This window comes from Strix uralensis, chromosome 1 (genome assembly GCF_047716275.1).
Source record: "Strix uralensis isolate ZFMK-TIS-50842 chromosome 1, bStrUra1, whole genome shotgun sequence".
Classification (NCBI taxonomy): domain Eukaryota; kingdom Metazoa; phylum Chordata; class Aves; order Strigiformes; family Strigidae; genus Strix; species Strix uralensis.
The window spans coordinates 72328085-72344256 of NC_133972.1; the positions used below are offsets into that span (position 1 = coordinate 72328085).

A 16172-nucleotide genomic window follows, 5' to 3' on the forward strand; every position below is an offset into this window, starting at 1 on the left:
TGAGCAGCAAAGACTATGAAAGCAAGAACAGCATTTGGGAGTGTTGCTTTGGGTCTCTAGGAGCAACAGCTGAGAAGTCACCAAAGATGTCCATACCATTCTGACCTCTCAGTGGAAACCATATGTTGTGCCACGCTGCGCTGTGGTATACTATGCTGTGGTTGTTATTCAACATGTTTATAAACCTGCAGCAGTAATTATGTATGCTCTGTAGGAGGTGAAGCTGGAATGAAATAAAATGCATGTTTTAAAGAAGAAATTCTTTCTGCAGATACGCTGCCCCCCTTGCTGGTGGTGGTCAGGGCAAATTCTTTCCCAGTGTATAATTTCTAATTCTTTTTGTACTTGTAGATCAAGCCAGTTACTCACAGTAGAATCACTGTGTCAGCACGGTTTCGAAAACCATTCCAGGAGCCCTACACTATTTTGTAAGTAGAATTTTCAGTTAGTGAACTGCCATTTCAGGGCGGGGTGTAGGGTGGTGGTATCTTAACTGCAGATGAGTTTTGCTCAAAATGCTCCTCCAGATTGGTTTTTCTTTGCTTTATTTCAGCCTGATTGCTAATGGAGACCTTATTAGCCCCGTAGTGCGCCTTCTCATTCCCAGGAAAACACTGAATCACTGGGATCATATTCTCGAAATGGTCACAGGAAAAGTTACCCTCAGAAGTGGAGCTGTTCACAGGTATCACGATGCTGAATATTTGCAAGATACATTTGATATGTGTAGATATGTTTTTAAAACTCCATAGGTAGATATAATGGATCATTCCTCCTTCATGGGAAATTGCTCTGTAAGGAAATTAAAATACATCAAAAAGCCACAAAATGGAAATACTTTGACTCCAAGGAACCTTCAGGTTTCATTTCAACTGCTATTTAAAAAAAGAAAAAATCTCAATTTGTTTCAACTGTTAGTTCTTGATTAAATAGTTAGCAGGCATGTAATAATACAGTAATAATGCAATATATTTAGCATTAATAAATAAGTTACATGTCTGAATAAAATAAATGGGCACAGTAAAGTTGGTGAAGACGTTTGGAATGTGCAATGATAGATGTAATCCATGTTACCTTTTAATTTGGATAATTCTTTAAATTCATTGGGGCAAACAATTTCAAGGAAATTATTATAGATTATTTGGTTTTTGAAGACCTGTGCTATGACTAGGATGTGCTTTATACTCAGCCAGCTCTGCCTCCTAGTAAGAGCCAAGGCCAAAGTTGTAGTTGGGGGTTTGCCAATTCCAGTATCTCAGCTGGTCTGAGTTGTGGTATCCCAGGAATAGGAGGTGACCTCTTGGATAGGTAAGTTTCAGTCCCTTTAAGGCTTTTACAACGTAAAATAAGCTCTCTAAAATAGGATTTGGTAGTTGTTGCAAGTTTTAGAGCAAAATGATATATGCAGTTTCCATGAGAAACGTTGCAGTGTAAGTGGGCTGCCAAGGTGTGTATGGGCAAATTACTGACATTCCAGTGTTGCCCCATGCAGAGCACATTACAGAAATCCATTCGTCAGATGGGAAGGGGCCTTTTGTGGAAAATCATTCTTCACAGCTTACGCAATGGCTGAGGCTAAGCTTGCAAAATCTTTCTGAAATCAGTGAAGATAAGGTAGTCTTTCAGTGCTGATTGCTTTCTCAGATCTGATACAGATGATTAAAGATTAAGGTAATGCTATCTGTCGACTATTAGCTCTCATCTAATTTTTTATCTTGGCCCTGCTTTTCTTTGCTCCTATTATCTGGCTACTTAGCACTTTTACTTGCAGAAATGTAAACCCACACACATGTTGCAGCTTTCTGGATCTGATTCTCAGCTAGTGTAACTCAGAAGTGAGCAAAGTGACAGCCGTTTCTGACATACCAATTCTTTCTGCTCTCAGTTTAGCAATTTAAAAACCTTTCACATTTTATTCTCATTACTTGGTGTCACTCCTTGCTGAAACTGAATGACGTACATGAAAGCACAAATTGTTCTGTACATAGCTAGGATTGCTTTTGAGAAGTTCCCTTCAGTGCTCAGTTTTAATCCTTTAAAAAATAAGGTAGTGTACATGACATTTTGAATGATTTAATGTTTTCCTTTTTCTGGTTTTCTATTAACCCAGTTTTCATTTTCTTTTCCTTAAAATGCTAGGAATACATATTAAATATGTTAGTAAAGTGATCATTGTTCTTTAATAAGTTACACATTAATTGCTGGAGTTTACTGAAACTATGTTAGCATTAGGGGAGGTCCTGTAAGACCACTGATGCTGGGAAGATATAATTTCTCTTTAAAGAAGGATAAGTGGAATTACAAGAACCTGCATTATGCATATGGCAGTTATTCTTTTCCATGTTATTAAAAGACATACAAAGCTATCAAGTCTTACGCAGTTTCACATATGGCTTTTAAAAAAAAATTCTTGATGATCCCCATCAGAATAGGGATGTAAGTAAGAAATATGAGAGAGGAGACAATGAAAAAGTAGCTTTTCTGCTTGCCAGATTGTGCAAGGGGATGGGGTACAGCAAGCTGATGGGCAGGTGCCTGGTGCATCGACAACTGGGAATTTGGGGATATTGGTTCCACAGATTCTGTCTTTGCTGTCTCCTTTGTCAGCCTGTATGCTTGCTTTGTTTTGGCTGCTACTTTTTGGCTTGGATTCAGAGGGAAAACGGAGGTCCACTAACATCCCCCAGGACAAGCCCTAGGTCATTCCCCAGTGACCACAAGTGACTCCAAGGACATGTTTGTTGCGTAATACCAGCCAGAGAGAACCCAGCTGGTCTGTGAATGGTTGTGGCCAGGTGGGTGGGTAGAAGGCTTAAGAAATAAGCATCGCAAAACTTGTGTGATGCTTGTTAAGTCAATAGTTATTTTTGTTTGAAGTTCCATTTTTTGAAAATGCATTTCTAATTTCACTTTCACCTTCAGTGACTGGTTATATTTGATTCACTTATTGTGATTATTATTTTCAGGGTGAAAAATACAACTAGAGGTTGCCATATAATCCATAACTTTTTTTAGGAGCTATATTAAGCAACCAACTTTTGTGCATTAAATATAACATTAAAACACAAGCAAAGTGAAAGGTTAGGAACAAAAACCCACAGTCGTTTTTGTATTTACCCCTATATACCTGCAGCACCATCTAAATCTATAAAACAGTTCTTTAACTGTGGTACACTGATCTGCAGCTTTTTCCCCCCGAGTTCCTCAAAGCAAAATGTAATCTAGCAAAACACAGTGAGAATAATTCAGAAATAGACTTCTTGCTGAGTTTTAGATTGCTTGTTTTATTTTCATTGTGTGTAATTGATGCTGTCTACATGGTAGTGAAACATAAATTGCTCTTTGAATTGCTGACATGCCTGTGAAATGTTTGCACTAAAAAGTAAATATGAGTAATACAAAGGGGGTGCTTCAGAGTTAGCATACCTCTTCTCAAAGAAGCAGCTATGTGATCACGATTTTTAATTTTTGTAATTTCACCTTTGAGAACTTTCAGTGTTTGCACATAGAAAACCAAGGTACTTCTATATGGCAGGAGGCACCTAGAAAATCAAGGTACTTTCATGAGAGGAATTATAAGAAAGATGTGGACACATTGGAGCTAGCACAGCAAAGGGCCACAAAGATTAAAGGCTTGAAGATATCTGTCATGTGAAGAGGGCTGGGAGAGCTGGGACTCTGCAGCCTGGGGAAGAGAAAGCTCAGGGGGATCTTGTTAATGTGTATAAATACCTGGTGGGAGCAAGTGAAGTTGGAGCCAGGCTCTTTTCAGTGGTGCCCAGTGACAGGGCAAGAGGCAATGAGCACAGACTGAAATACAGGAAATCCCACTTGAACAGAAGAAAAAAAAAAAAATTTACTGTAAGGGTCATCAAACACTGGAACAGGTTGCTCAGAACAGTTGTGGAGTCTCCATCCTTGCAGTTATTCAAAACACACCTGGACACAGCCCTGAGCAACCTAGTCTAGTTGCTTTTGCTCTGCATGGGGTGGTTGGACTGAGCAGTCTCCAGAAATTGTGTCCAACCTCAGCTATTGTGTGATTTCTGGTTCTATAAGCTACATCTTTTTTTTTCTATGTTTATTCAAGGTTGTGCCCACCATGTAGCTTTTTCTCCATTAAACTGAAAATTTTTGACCTTCATAAGTCAGGGGTGTTCTCAAGGCAGACTCTTGATATTCTTCCTAAAAGGTGTATATATAATTTTATATCTCCTTGCATTGTGTTGAAATTTAGGAATAATGCATATAGCAGCTTCTGCAGAAGGCTTCTAGAAAGACAATTAAGATAGCCATTCAACATTCCTGCATTTAAGATTTAAATGCAAAACTGTCAATGTTGACTTTTTAATGCTGAGTTTTGGTATATGCTTCACAGGAAAAAGCTTATTTATTATTGAATGTTTCCTCCTTCCTCGTTGTTTTGAGCATCTCTAAATAAAATCACAAACTCGACAATGAAGTAATTGAGATAGCGTAGAAGTAATGTGCTAACTGCCACCCTCCTATCCCTGCAGTCCCTAATGCATTTCTTCCTTCTCAGTAAAGCATACAAACAGAAATTACTGTGTTAAAAACCTACCTGGTGTAATAGACATATTAATTATTGGTATTGTGGGTGCCTAAGATACACAGCTTCTTGTTTTTCCTGCTACTCCCAGCCTTACCCCACCAGGTACAGCCATGTGCCAACCTTCCGATCTACATGTTATAACAATACTTCTATTATGATTCTATTATTCTATTAAGATGATAATATGCAATATTATCATGTTGGTCTGTGTTAGGTGGACAGGTACTGGGTTTTCAGTTGTGAGGCCACGAATGCCCTGTTCTCAGGTTACTGCATAGTGCCCAGAGCACAGAGGGGAGGTGTAAATTGGTATAAAGATCAGGAACTCATGGAATAGATCCCCCCCTTCAGGGGAAAGGCATTAAGGACCTTCTAAGTACAAAATAATTTATTTCATATTAGAAATTATGAGAATATTTTATCTGTCATAGCACTTCATACTTGGTTAGTTTTATGTAAGCTGTGATTTAGGTAATTATTTTTGCTCTGTCTTTTCTTGTCTTTTTTTTTTTTTTATGTAGCAACTGATCACTGTATGGCATCCACTGTACTTCATTGGGTTTCATATCTGGAAATTCAACATGATTTAGCAGGTTTAGATTAATGTAGCTTTCAGTGATCTTAATACACCTAATTTAACATTTATTATATTAAGCATTTTCATATTTTTCAGACTTTATACTTTAGATGGAAAACTTGTTCAGAATGGGTCAGACTTGGAGAATGGGCAAATTTATGTTGCAGTGGGTAGAGAAAAGTTTAAAAAGTTGCCATATGGTGATCTGCTGTTTAGCAAATCTACAATGAGAAGGCCACAGGGGTAAGTTCTATAGTTGTGTGATACACTTCTTACGTGCTTGTGTGTGTCAATTTTTTTTCAAAGTACCACCACTAAAGTGCAAAATCATCATTCCAAAAATGGGGGAGGGAGGGAGGGATGGGTTAGTATGGATGCAAAACTTTATTGACAACTTCCGAGGAAGTTGAGATAGCAAAAACAAAAGAGAAAATGGAAATTCAGAAGACTATTTCATCTCACAAACATGCCGTTTATCATCTATGACAAAATTAATGTCAGAGAAAGGGCTATTTTGACTTGGCTTAATTTGTTTTTTGCCTGGAATACAAATGTGTACAGCTGAATGAGATTAGATGAAGCCGCAGCAGTTGAGATCTACCTTGCTTGGTAGTGTTTTGCAGAATATGTATTCCCTTAAGAATGCTTTATGTTTGGGTCTATTTTTTGTAGGCTGGAATTATCACATAATAGATTCCTAAACTGGGTGTCTGTAAGGAGAAAACTGAGCTGTTAGGATCTTTGGAAAACATGGAAATTGGGAGCCATTTCATTGAAATAAATGGAAAGAAATGGAAATTTGTCCAGCAAATTGGGTAATTTAGAGAATTTGTCCCATATTCTGCATATAAACTGGGGTGTAGTTTATTTTTTTTTTTTTTAATGAGCAGGTGTAGAATAACTTGAAAGTATTTTGGGAAACAGCATTTGCAACAAGTGAATTTAAGGGCAGAGAAAAACTATGTTAATCAACTGATGTATGCAGAGTTTTGTTGAAATTGCTGGAAGTTTTCATTCTAATAGTTGTAAGGATCTTTCACTTAGTAATTCACTGAATACTGCTCTGCAAATTTTCGGCATGTAAAGTATGCATTGTGGGGAAATGTAATGCATCTGTTTCAATAAGTTAATGATTATGCATTTAAGTATAGTCCTGTGAACAGAAATGAGTGATTCTTAGTAAAAATGCACAATGAATAAAACAACTAACGCTGTTGCTATAGCTGACTTGGTGTTATCTGACTTGGTTATAGATACATAGTGTCTATGATAATGACAGTGTACACAATTCTAAGATATGGCTTATTTCTGCAGTTCCAAAGCCTCTGTACTACCTCCGATTGTGGGCTCTCGAAAGTCTAAAGGCAGTGTAAGTATCAAATGCCATGACAAAGTTTGTTTCTAATTTTGCTTAATTCCAGCAAATGGAAAGTCCCTGTCCTTTGGGTTTTAATTAAATCTGAACAGAAAAAAATCCACAGCCACCTGGTGGTATGCTTATTAAAGCTTGATGAATCTGTAGCTGTTTGCAGTGTCAATTAGATGAAACCTGAGAAAATATTATTGCAATAATGACTGCTTTATTTTTTATAAAACCTTCCATAGCAAAGGTCAACTGCTGCCTTGAGGTCTTTCCCAGAAACCTTGTCATCTATCTTTGTGTATTTATTTATTTATTCAAATTGTACACCTAAAGGAAAAACACAGAACCTTTTACAAAATGTCTTGCAGAAAATGGTGTTTCTGCATGCTGAGTCTGAATAAGGCCCTAAACCTGTTTCCTATCTGATGTGTCGCTTAGGGATATGGTGTAGTTGGGATCTGTCAGTGCTAGGTTAACAGTTGGACTAGATGATCTTCAAGGTCCTTTCCAACCTAGGTGATTCTGTGTTTTGTCTTAGCTAACCATTAAATACAGACCTTGAGCCTCCACTGCTTCGTATCCTGTATAGCTATTTCTATGTGTACAAAATGATTTAAAAGAGTGCCAAATCAGAATATAAGTATCTGTTTGTACCAATTCTGTACAAGACAGCAGAGAGTCAAACTCAGTCCGTTATAATTGTGGTAGTTGATCATGACCATTCACTGTTTACAAAACAAAAAAACCCTGGAGCCACTAAACAAAAAAAGCAATAAAATACACAAGTGTCTGTTCCATTCTGTCGAAATTTAGTAGAAGATAAAACCTCAGTATAGAACATATTTTCAAGTGGTATTTGTTTTTGCAATTCTAGCATTTGTAAAAATAACTCATTTACAGTTTTAACTTCTCGCCTCTTTTACTACTACTTAAAAACATGTACAGAAAATTATTTGATATTCACTTTTATTCCATTGGGATTGGAACACACACTGATAACAAGTGTCAAAACTTAAGGAGGCAGAAATATGTACTACTGCTCTTAAATATCTAATGCAACACTTTAACTGGTATAAATCATGCAGTTGTTTGCTTCAATTTGATATCTACACTTTTTTACTATTATTGCTTGGCAGTAACAGTCTCCTGTTTGAATTAGAAGAGACTGAAATATTGCTGTGCTCTCATTTATTTTTATAGAGAAAGGATAAGTGGTAGATTTGATGGTATTGGTAAATAAATGGTAGATTAGATGGTAAAAGCTAGATGTATTTAAGTAAGATATCTTAAACAGAACTGATTTCTACTGATTATGTGAAAACTAGAAGAATCAGATAAAAATGTAATAATGTATGCAGAATTTTTTTGAGATATGGGATTTTGTTCAGGACTTATTTTTCTGAAAGATTTTAATTTTATATAGTATTACCTTTTAACTTTAGCAGTGAGGTGAAAAGAATTGTTCATGATCATTGCAGAATGAAAGGCCTTTCTGGTGGGCAAGTTCTAAAATGGCATGAATTGTTCATGCAGCTACACTAAGCAAAACTGTGAAGTAGAGTATATTCATCTTTGGTGATTCAGCTAAGCCTGTGATAAGGTGAACTGTGATAAGTTCCAGATACTGATAAGGTTTTCTGCCCTATCTGCTTGAGTATTTTGTTGTTATATGGAGTGTTTTTACACAGCTGGGTTAGGAAGAAACTACAAGTGCTGTTAGACTGGGTAAAGGAGGGGACTGACAGCCTCTAACAAGCAACAACGATGAAGGTGTTCAGTTGGTAAAGTCTTTACACAGCCTAGAACCATATAAGCAGCACCTTAAAGATCTGCTATGTACAGTTCAGGTTTTTATGATGTTGATTATGAACAGATTTAGACTGAAGAAAAATGTATATAAATAATAAAATCTCTGGCTAGTACACCCAGGATCATACATACATCAGAGCTGTAAAAATAAGGACCAGGTTTCTGGTTCTGTTTCTAAATACACCGTAGAGTGAGCAGAGGAACTGGCTGATGTCCCTGGAGGTGATTCAGAGGTGATGTGTGGGCAGACCACTTTCTTAGTATCCTCCTGGTAGTCAGAGTTACTGCCACATGAAGACTGTCATCCTCTTCTAGCTGCTTTTGACCTTAGATTAATGTCCATATCTCATTTACACAGGCAATAAATTATTCACAAGTTATATATGTTACATCTTATGACTTTCCACACATATGCATAGATGAGATATAGCTATGTATCATATGCGTGCATGTAGAGATTCACCTAGCTATTCTTTTCATCATATAGAGCATTATTTCCTTATAATAAATGTGTTATTTTCTTCTGGGAATTGTTGAGCAGCATTTAATCAGTTGGATTATATAGTAAATTGATGAGATAGTTACAGTTTTCTGGATAGTTTAAGATATCACTTAACTGTACTGATTATAAATTAATATGCTTCTTTAACAGCTGATACCAATCCTTAGTATTAAAAGGCTGAAATAATGAAATAAAAAAAAAACATGTAATTTTTATTATTGATAAACTGTAAAATAATAAAAAAATAAAATGATTTTAAAAACCCTGTAATTTTTATCATTGATCCACTTGTTTTCAGGGAAATGATCGGCAATCTAAATCTACTGTTGGATCCAGTGACACAGGAGAAAACAGTTCCTCACCTCAGCTTCTGAAAAGGAAAGACAAAAAAAGCCAGAATTCAGAGGATTCTGTGTCTAGACGACACTTTTCTAACAACTCTACAAAAGTAAAACAGACAATAAGAGTAACAGCTTCCACAGGAGTCCTTCAAGATAATGGTCAGTACTGAGATAAACACTATTGTAGCATAGTGGCTTTTGATCTTCAGTTAAAAAGTGAAATAGTGAAATAATATGCTTGTGTAGTTCTTGGATTGTCCATTTACTCTGGCTAACTGAATTTACAAAAGTTCTGCCTAGGAAATGTACCTATGCATAACTGCTACATTCCTGGCTTCATTTACATACCACAGGAGGCTGTATATGATTTTTAGTATACCTTGGAAGTTAAACTAATATGGTCCTATTTTATGTTTTTGATAAAAGCATAATAGAAAACATATTTTGAACATTTTCCCACTGTTCTTCCCTGCAAAAAAGTGAAGAAAAGGAGCTGGTCTGCTCAAAGGATACCTTGCTGTCCCTGAGGATCCCTGGTTAGCTGCCTGGTTCTGTATAACAAAATGACTAGACCTTGGGGGAATAACACAAACATAAACTCCAGTTAGCTGATAGCTGCTGAGACTAATCATACAGCAGAGCTGCTGGAGGCACTTTCAGAATTTCTCCCCCACTGTGCTGTGGCAGCAATTTAGAAATTTAGTTGTAAACATCCTCTTTGAGGATGTTTTTCTATCTTATGGTGTGATACTCCCTCTCCCCCCTCATTTTTTTTAATGGCTAGAAGACTGTCCCCTCACTACAGGTATTGCTGCCATGCTGGAATGGCTATTTTTCCTCATTAGTAATAGTTCCAAAAGTCATTAATACAGGTCAATTAATATCTGCCAGGAGAAATAAATTATACTTTTCATAGCATTTGACATTTCTTCTCACTGCTGTTTAAGTGTTAATAATTAAGTGTGCAGTAACAAATTGTGATCTAAAACTTCAGTGTATGTCATCCAACAGCATAGTTTTGTACCTCTGGCTAGAATCATGAGCTGTAAATTTACTTTGAGTCAGCAGCAGGTTTGTAAATTTGTGTTTTAAAAGATCAATGACATATAATCTTTTGTAATATAATTGTCTTTTCAGGACTTAGCTTGTTGAATTTCAGGTTTATTTTAGTGTCGATTCAAATACCATTCTTTCCTTTTTCTGGTAAATGAACATAATTTTAGCCAACTCTCTTTTGGTCAAGTTTTTTTTCTTACTGAAGAACAACGATTATATTATAATGAAAGTGACTGGAAACATTTGTCCTTTATAACACATGAAATGACTGAATATATTCTTCTCCTTGAAATCATCATGGTGCACCCCCACTTTTCACAGACTGAGTGGTGCATGCTAAAAACATGAGGGAGCGACTACCAGAGCTGACCTCTCAGAAGGGCCCTTGCATGCTTGGCTTACCATTTTTGAAGGCTCAGAATGATATAAGATGCAAAGAATGCAGGGAAGGGCTTTTACATTTAGGTGGTTGTCCACCCTGGATATCTTCAATCGTTGATACGTATGGTTTGTTGATTTTGTTTTTGAAACAGATGCATTGAATTCTGTTGGGAAATGCTGGTACAGAATTCTTTATACAGAGCTCAAAATCCACATGTTCTGATTTACTCTCCTGTTCAGAGTACTGAGCTGCTCTGCACCTCTACTTATGACTAGACAGGTCTCAGTCAGACCTTTTACATTAAGAACAGCCAAGCCATGTAACTTTTTCTGATAGGTATAGTGCCATTATACTGATTTTCTATATGCTATTTTTTCTGGCCTGAGAATTTTTGTCAGTAAAGTTTCTACAGATGTTTCCTGGAAGCAAACGGACCCCTCTTGCCAAGGTGAGAGAAATTTGTGCTTTGCTTTTGACGGCCTTGCATTAAGTTATTGGAGGTTTCCGATTGCTTTCTTTCATTTCCCAGTGGAGGGGAGAGTATTAGAAGTAGCAATAGTTTCTTTGTCCTTTCAGCAGGCAGTGACTCAGAGACAAATCTTACTTTGGTAGATAGCAGACAAATATAGGGATATATTTACTTCTCCATATTTAGCATTATTGCTGCTCACCTGCTGACAGAAATGGTTGGAAATCAAGAAGGGATTGCTTGTGTCTAACTTCAGCTTTTCCATGCTTTGTGAGTCTTGAGTAAGTAGGAAAAGCTGTTCAAGGCAGCCAGTTCTGTGGTTTGAGCTAAAGGGTATGTTGGGAGAAGCTCTCTGTTCTTTCTGTGCTCCTCTATTTATCCTCCATGTATGAAGAAGACCTACTAGAAGAAGCGGGAATGGGCGGTTTGATGTGTGTGCTGTTCTGCAAGTCTAGATAGACCTAGCTGGTCATGCAGCCAGTTGCTGAGGGAGATGAAGTCTCTAGGTTAAATTCAGACAACAGTATGGGATGAGAAATCCAGAGCCGTCTAATCCCTGCTCTCAGTGGATCTCTGTTCATAAGGAGACGTATACTAAGCCAGTGAGAACTGTCTTCTTTTGCCAAGCACAAAAAGCAAACCATCTCATGTTCCTATAAGTCTTTAGGCCAACCACAGTGACAAAGGCAGACTTGTGAGCATCTACAGACTTATCTTTCCCCAGTTAAATTCCCTAGTATTTGTTCAGCCAGATCAAGTGAAAAATATTCCAGGAAGAAGCTGCCTTAAGCTTTGCATCACAAGTCTTTAAAGTGATTTTCAGCACTGCTTATATTTTGACAAGAGGTGCATCCTTATTATTACTTTATTCTAGTTCAGCTTAAACATCCATTTTCTTTCCCTTTAGTCATTTTGTCTAGGAATTTGTAAGGAAGTGCTTCACGTCCCTTAAAATCCACAGAGATTTTTTTTTTTTGGTTGTAGATTTTTTTCCCCTCTCTGGAAGAGGTACAGCTGTGCTAGCTGCAATGGTTTTTGTCATAGTAGACAAGCACTATATCTGAACCACGTTCTGAAATAGGTGTGTTTCATTATAAGAGAGGGTAATTCAGCCTCCGTACCTGGTTTATTTTCTGAATTGTGTGAGGTCAAACAGGCTGGTAAAGGTATCCAACTTTTTGACCAGAGTTGATGCTGTTGGCAAAATATCTGAGGTTTCTTTTGACCCACTGAGGCAAGTGCCATGTGTCACCATTTAAAGAGAAGGAGAAATGTCCTTCTGGAAGCATCTGAGGTGCAGTGTTGGAAAGGAGGCGGAGCAGGACTATGAAAGGGTGCTAATAGCTGTTGCTGCTTCTACTGCAGGAAGCAGGCAAGGCATTCATATCAAATGATACGTTTTTTCATAATCACCCTGTTAACCCAGTTTAACCTGAAGACTCCACACTGCTTGCAGTTTCTTTTTGTTTTGTTCTGAAGCATGGTAGATTGGGTAATTTACTCAATATAGTGGCAAAATCCAAAAATTCACAATGTTTAATCCAGTGATGACTGTATACCAGAAATTTTTAATGTGCTATTGTTATGAATGTGGCACAAAATATAGGAAATTATTTCATACTGAAATAATTAATGTTCCAGAAAAAAATTCATGTATTTCATCATTAAAATTAAGTACTAAAATGCACCTATAAGATTGTTAGTGGTACCTCACACCACTCAATTACTTTGAAATTGAGTGCTTCAATGTACTTAGTATACATTTCCCTAGGAGGCAATAATGCCTTTCAGAGAGATAGGAAATGTCTAGATTTATAGCTACAATTGTTTAAATTTACCCTGATCTTTGAGAATCTCTGGAGACGGCATTTAGTTTCTAAAATATTTTTTTTAAGTTATTAGTGTGATGGTAGTTTTACAGCTGGAACTATTCTTGAGCAATATACTAATAGTAGGTTGTGTGTTACTCAGATAATAACTTTGCTAGGTTTTATGCATGTAGACAGATATTTTATTTTATTTGTTTTCTATTGAATCCTACAAATGTAAAAGAGGAGTTAACACACCATGCCATGTTTGGTAACCGAAGCCTGTCACTGTATGTTCCTTTTCTGTTCTTTCCCATGTAAATGAACAGCAGGCTTCTCTCTGGAGACTCAAAAGCACTAAGAAATAAACATCTCCATGTGGGATGTGAAATCTTAAATTGCTCTTGCACTTTTTTGCCCATATTTGTCTGCTTGTGAGAGACTATGGCACTTGCAGGCAAAATCTGGGGAAGGAGGACAACTCTTGAAAAATCAGAGCAAAGGTCTTTTCACTCAGGTGTGACCCAGTGTGGGAGTTCCACTGTAGTCAGAACTTGGGTAGCTTGTAGTGAAGTAGTTCAAAGAAAATATACTATACTGATCCCAAAGGGTCATCTTCTATGCAGTTCTCTCCTGAGCATTTTTTCTGGTCACAGCTCAAGATGGAGTGACCTGAAGCACAGGCCAGGCAGGCTGTAGGAGCTGTGAGCTGTTAGCGTGGAGTGCTGCAACTTCAGTATCCTCCTGCCCAGGCAGCCCTCCGTGTCAAAGACTGCCCTTACAGAAAGCCAGTTGGACTGTAAAAATAGAGGGTTACAGAGGTCAGCATTACACCATATTTCTGTCCTTTATTATTTGAAGGGACTGAACTGCTGTTTGATTTGTGATGAGGTTAAACTTACTGCCAAAGGCATATTATTTTGTGACTTGATAGCCTGTTTTGCTATCAAGTTTGTTTCTTTATTTCTCATTAGCTGAATATTTTTCACCCGTGAGACTATCTGTTGAGTTAAATATAGCACAGGAGCTTGATTAAGTATTTCCACCAAATTATCTATCTGCAGGTGGGAAGTGGAAGTTCTTAGCTGGTTGATGTACATTTTGGAACAGAGGTAGATAGCGGAGTAGTCCCCTTCAAAACCTTTCCCTAGAGACCCTCATCAGTCAAATCAGCTTTATGAGCCCACTGACTACAACTCTTGTTAGTGGGGGATCTGAGAAACAAGTAGATGTGTGAAGTAAGCAAAGCCTGAAACATTCTGCCCTTGTCAGCATTGGCATTGTTTTTATGGTGCATCATAGGAGAGTCACCTGGCTCAGTTTTGACCTGTTCAGCCCCTTCTCTACCAGAAAGAAAGCTCACAGTGAGGAAGTCTCACTACAATGTTTCCTTGCTAATGAAAGAACCAAACTAGTTTGCCTCTTTCAAGCAGACCATGTTGTGGCTGACTTCTCTGCCTGCTTCTTTTGACATACTAAGGTGATCTTTAGCATGCCAATGAAGCAGGAAAGAAAAAATATTAGAAATATGCAAACACTGAAAGTATTGTCATACCCAGATGACCTATTGTATCTATATCCTACAGCTTGTTGTTCATGGCTCAGTAGGCTGCTTGGGTTTAATCTGCCTGTCCATCTCTTGTTCCCAGGGAGTACATCTGAATGTACTTACCACCTTCTTGAAATAAGAACAGGAAATGTGAGGACCATCATTTGCAGTGTTCTTTGGAAAACATGTGTTCTGGGATGTCAGCTGGGGCACCAGATTCACCAGGTGGCCTGTCTGGTGCTATTTCCAACTTTCTGTATGTCAAGCAACAGTGTTGTCATTGTTCTTGTCTAAGTGTTCCCAAACATAGCTGCTACTGAAGTTGGATTTCAGCCTGCTGTTGTAAACTTCATTTCTGCACTTTGCAGAAATCAGTATTCTGAGCGGGTGGGTCTTCAAGCAAATCTGTACTCTAAGCTCACTTCTTGTACCTGTGCCCTGCAGTGGTCATGGTACTGCTGCAGGGAAAGCTTTCTCACCCAAGCCAGAATGTCTTTGACAACCTTTGTTCTGATTAACTCCATGGAGAACTCCTACTAGAGAAGATGTGCTGCAGGAGAAGTTCCCAACTCCGTTTCTACTTGTCCTTTTTTATCCTTAGGGGACATCTTGTAGGGAGTCACTGCTGTCTGCTATGCTTTCCATACTGTTGAGGTGGTGCTGATGCACCAGAGGCAGAGGCTTCCTTCTTGCTGATGACTGAGCCAGTTGACTTTCAGCAGCTTTCTAGTTTGTACTGTAGGCTGCTGTGACACTTTCATACCTGTGTCATTGCTGATTGCTCATCTGTGAAGCTGATGCTGTTAATAGTGTATGTATACACTTTTTAAAAGAAAATTTGTGAATATCTTTTGTGAATAATCTTTTTTGGAGCCTTTCAGATTCTCTTGGTATTGTAGGTTTCATTAAGCATCAGGGGAGCAATAAGCAGAGAGCATCTAACTTCTTTCTAAGGAAATAAACCTGTTTCTGAGGAAATAGTTATTTGTTTTTTCCCATTGCTATAATTGGTTGTAAAGTGCTGAATAAAAGGGTGCTCAGCAAGATTTACTGATGAAGGACGCATTGTATATTCATAGTTTGTAAAAAAAGTCAAAGTTTCTATGTGGAAAGCTAAGTGACCATCTAGATGATGCGATATCAAGTGAATGTTGGTAAAGCAAAAGCAATGCAGAATGGTAGGTAAATGGTGAACTGAAATACTTTACAGGGTGCTACTTTAGTGATAAATATTTGGAAAAACATTGATTAAACCAGTTTTGTGAAAATCTCTTCTGATGCTACAGCAGAGGTCATTAAAGAGTCAGTAAGACGTTGCAATAGGTAAAAGAATAGTGAATATCCCATGGTATATAAAATCAATACTTTGAGCTTATCTGTGATTCTTTGAAGTTGCATCTCAGGAAGGGCATTGTAGACTTAGCAAAACCTCATGGAAAGAAAAAAATGGTTAGGGATATGAAAAAATACACATGAAACAAAAGAACCTGGGATTTTTGTTGCATCAGAAGGGAAGTCTTTTTATTTAAAAATACTAGGTTGGATAAGAATAATACCCAGCATTATGATAGATATTCCTAACAAACTGTGGATGTGATGTAAAAATTCACATATCAAATTCTAAACCAGTTGCTAATTAGAAGGAGTATTTCAAATCAAAGCATAGATTAGCCATTATCCGGCTACTGTTGGGTTTTGTTTTCTTTTTTTTTGTTTGTTGGTTTGTTTTTTTTCTCCCCTAAA

At 37.5% G+C, this 16172-nt stretch overlaps 1 protein-coding gene across 2 annotated transcripts in view; it reads left to right on the forward strand.

The window, feature by feature from the left end:
* DCDC2 (doublecortin domain containing 2) overlaps positions 1–16172 on the forward strand; it is a 70954-nt gene that overhangs the window by 24103 nt on the left and 30679 nt on the right. For both annotated transcript variants that reach the window (XM_074870747.1, XM_074870752.1), the window contains 5 exons: positions 352–428; positions 554–685; positions 5247–5393; positions 6465–6519; positions 9123–9324. In XM_074870747.1, the coding sequence (XP_074726848.1) occupies positions 352–428; positions 554–685; positions 5247–5393; positions 6465–6519; positions 9123–9324 (613 nt within the window). The remainder of the gene's footprint in view (positions 1–351; positions 429–553; positions 686–5246; positions 5394–6464; positions 6520–9122; positions 9325–16172) is intronic.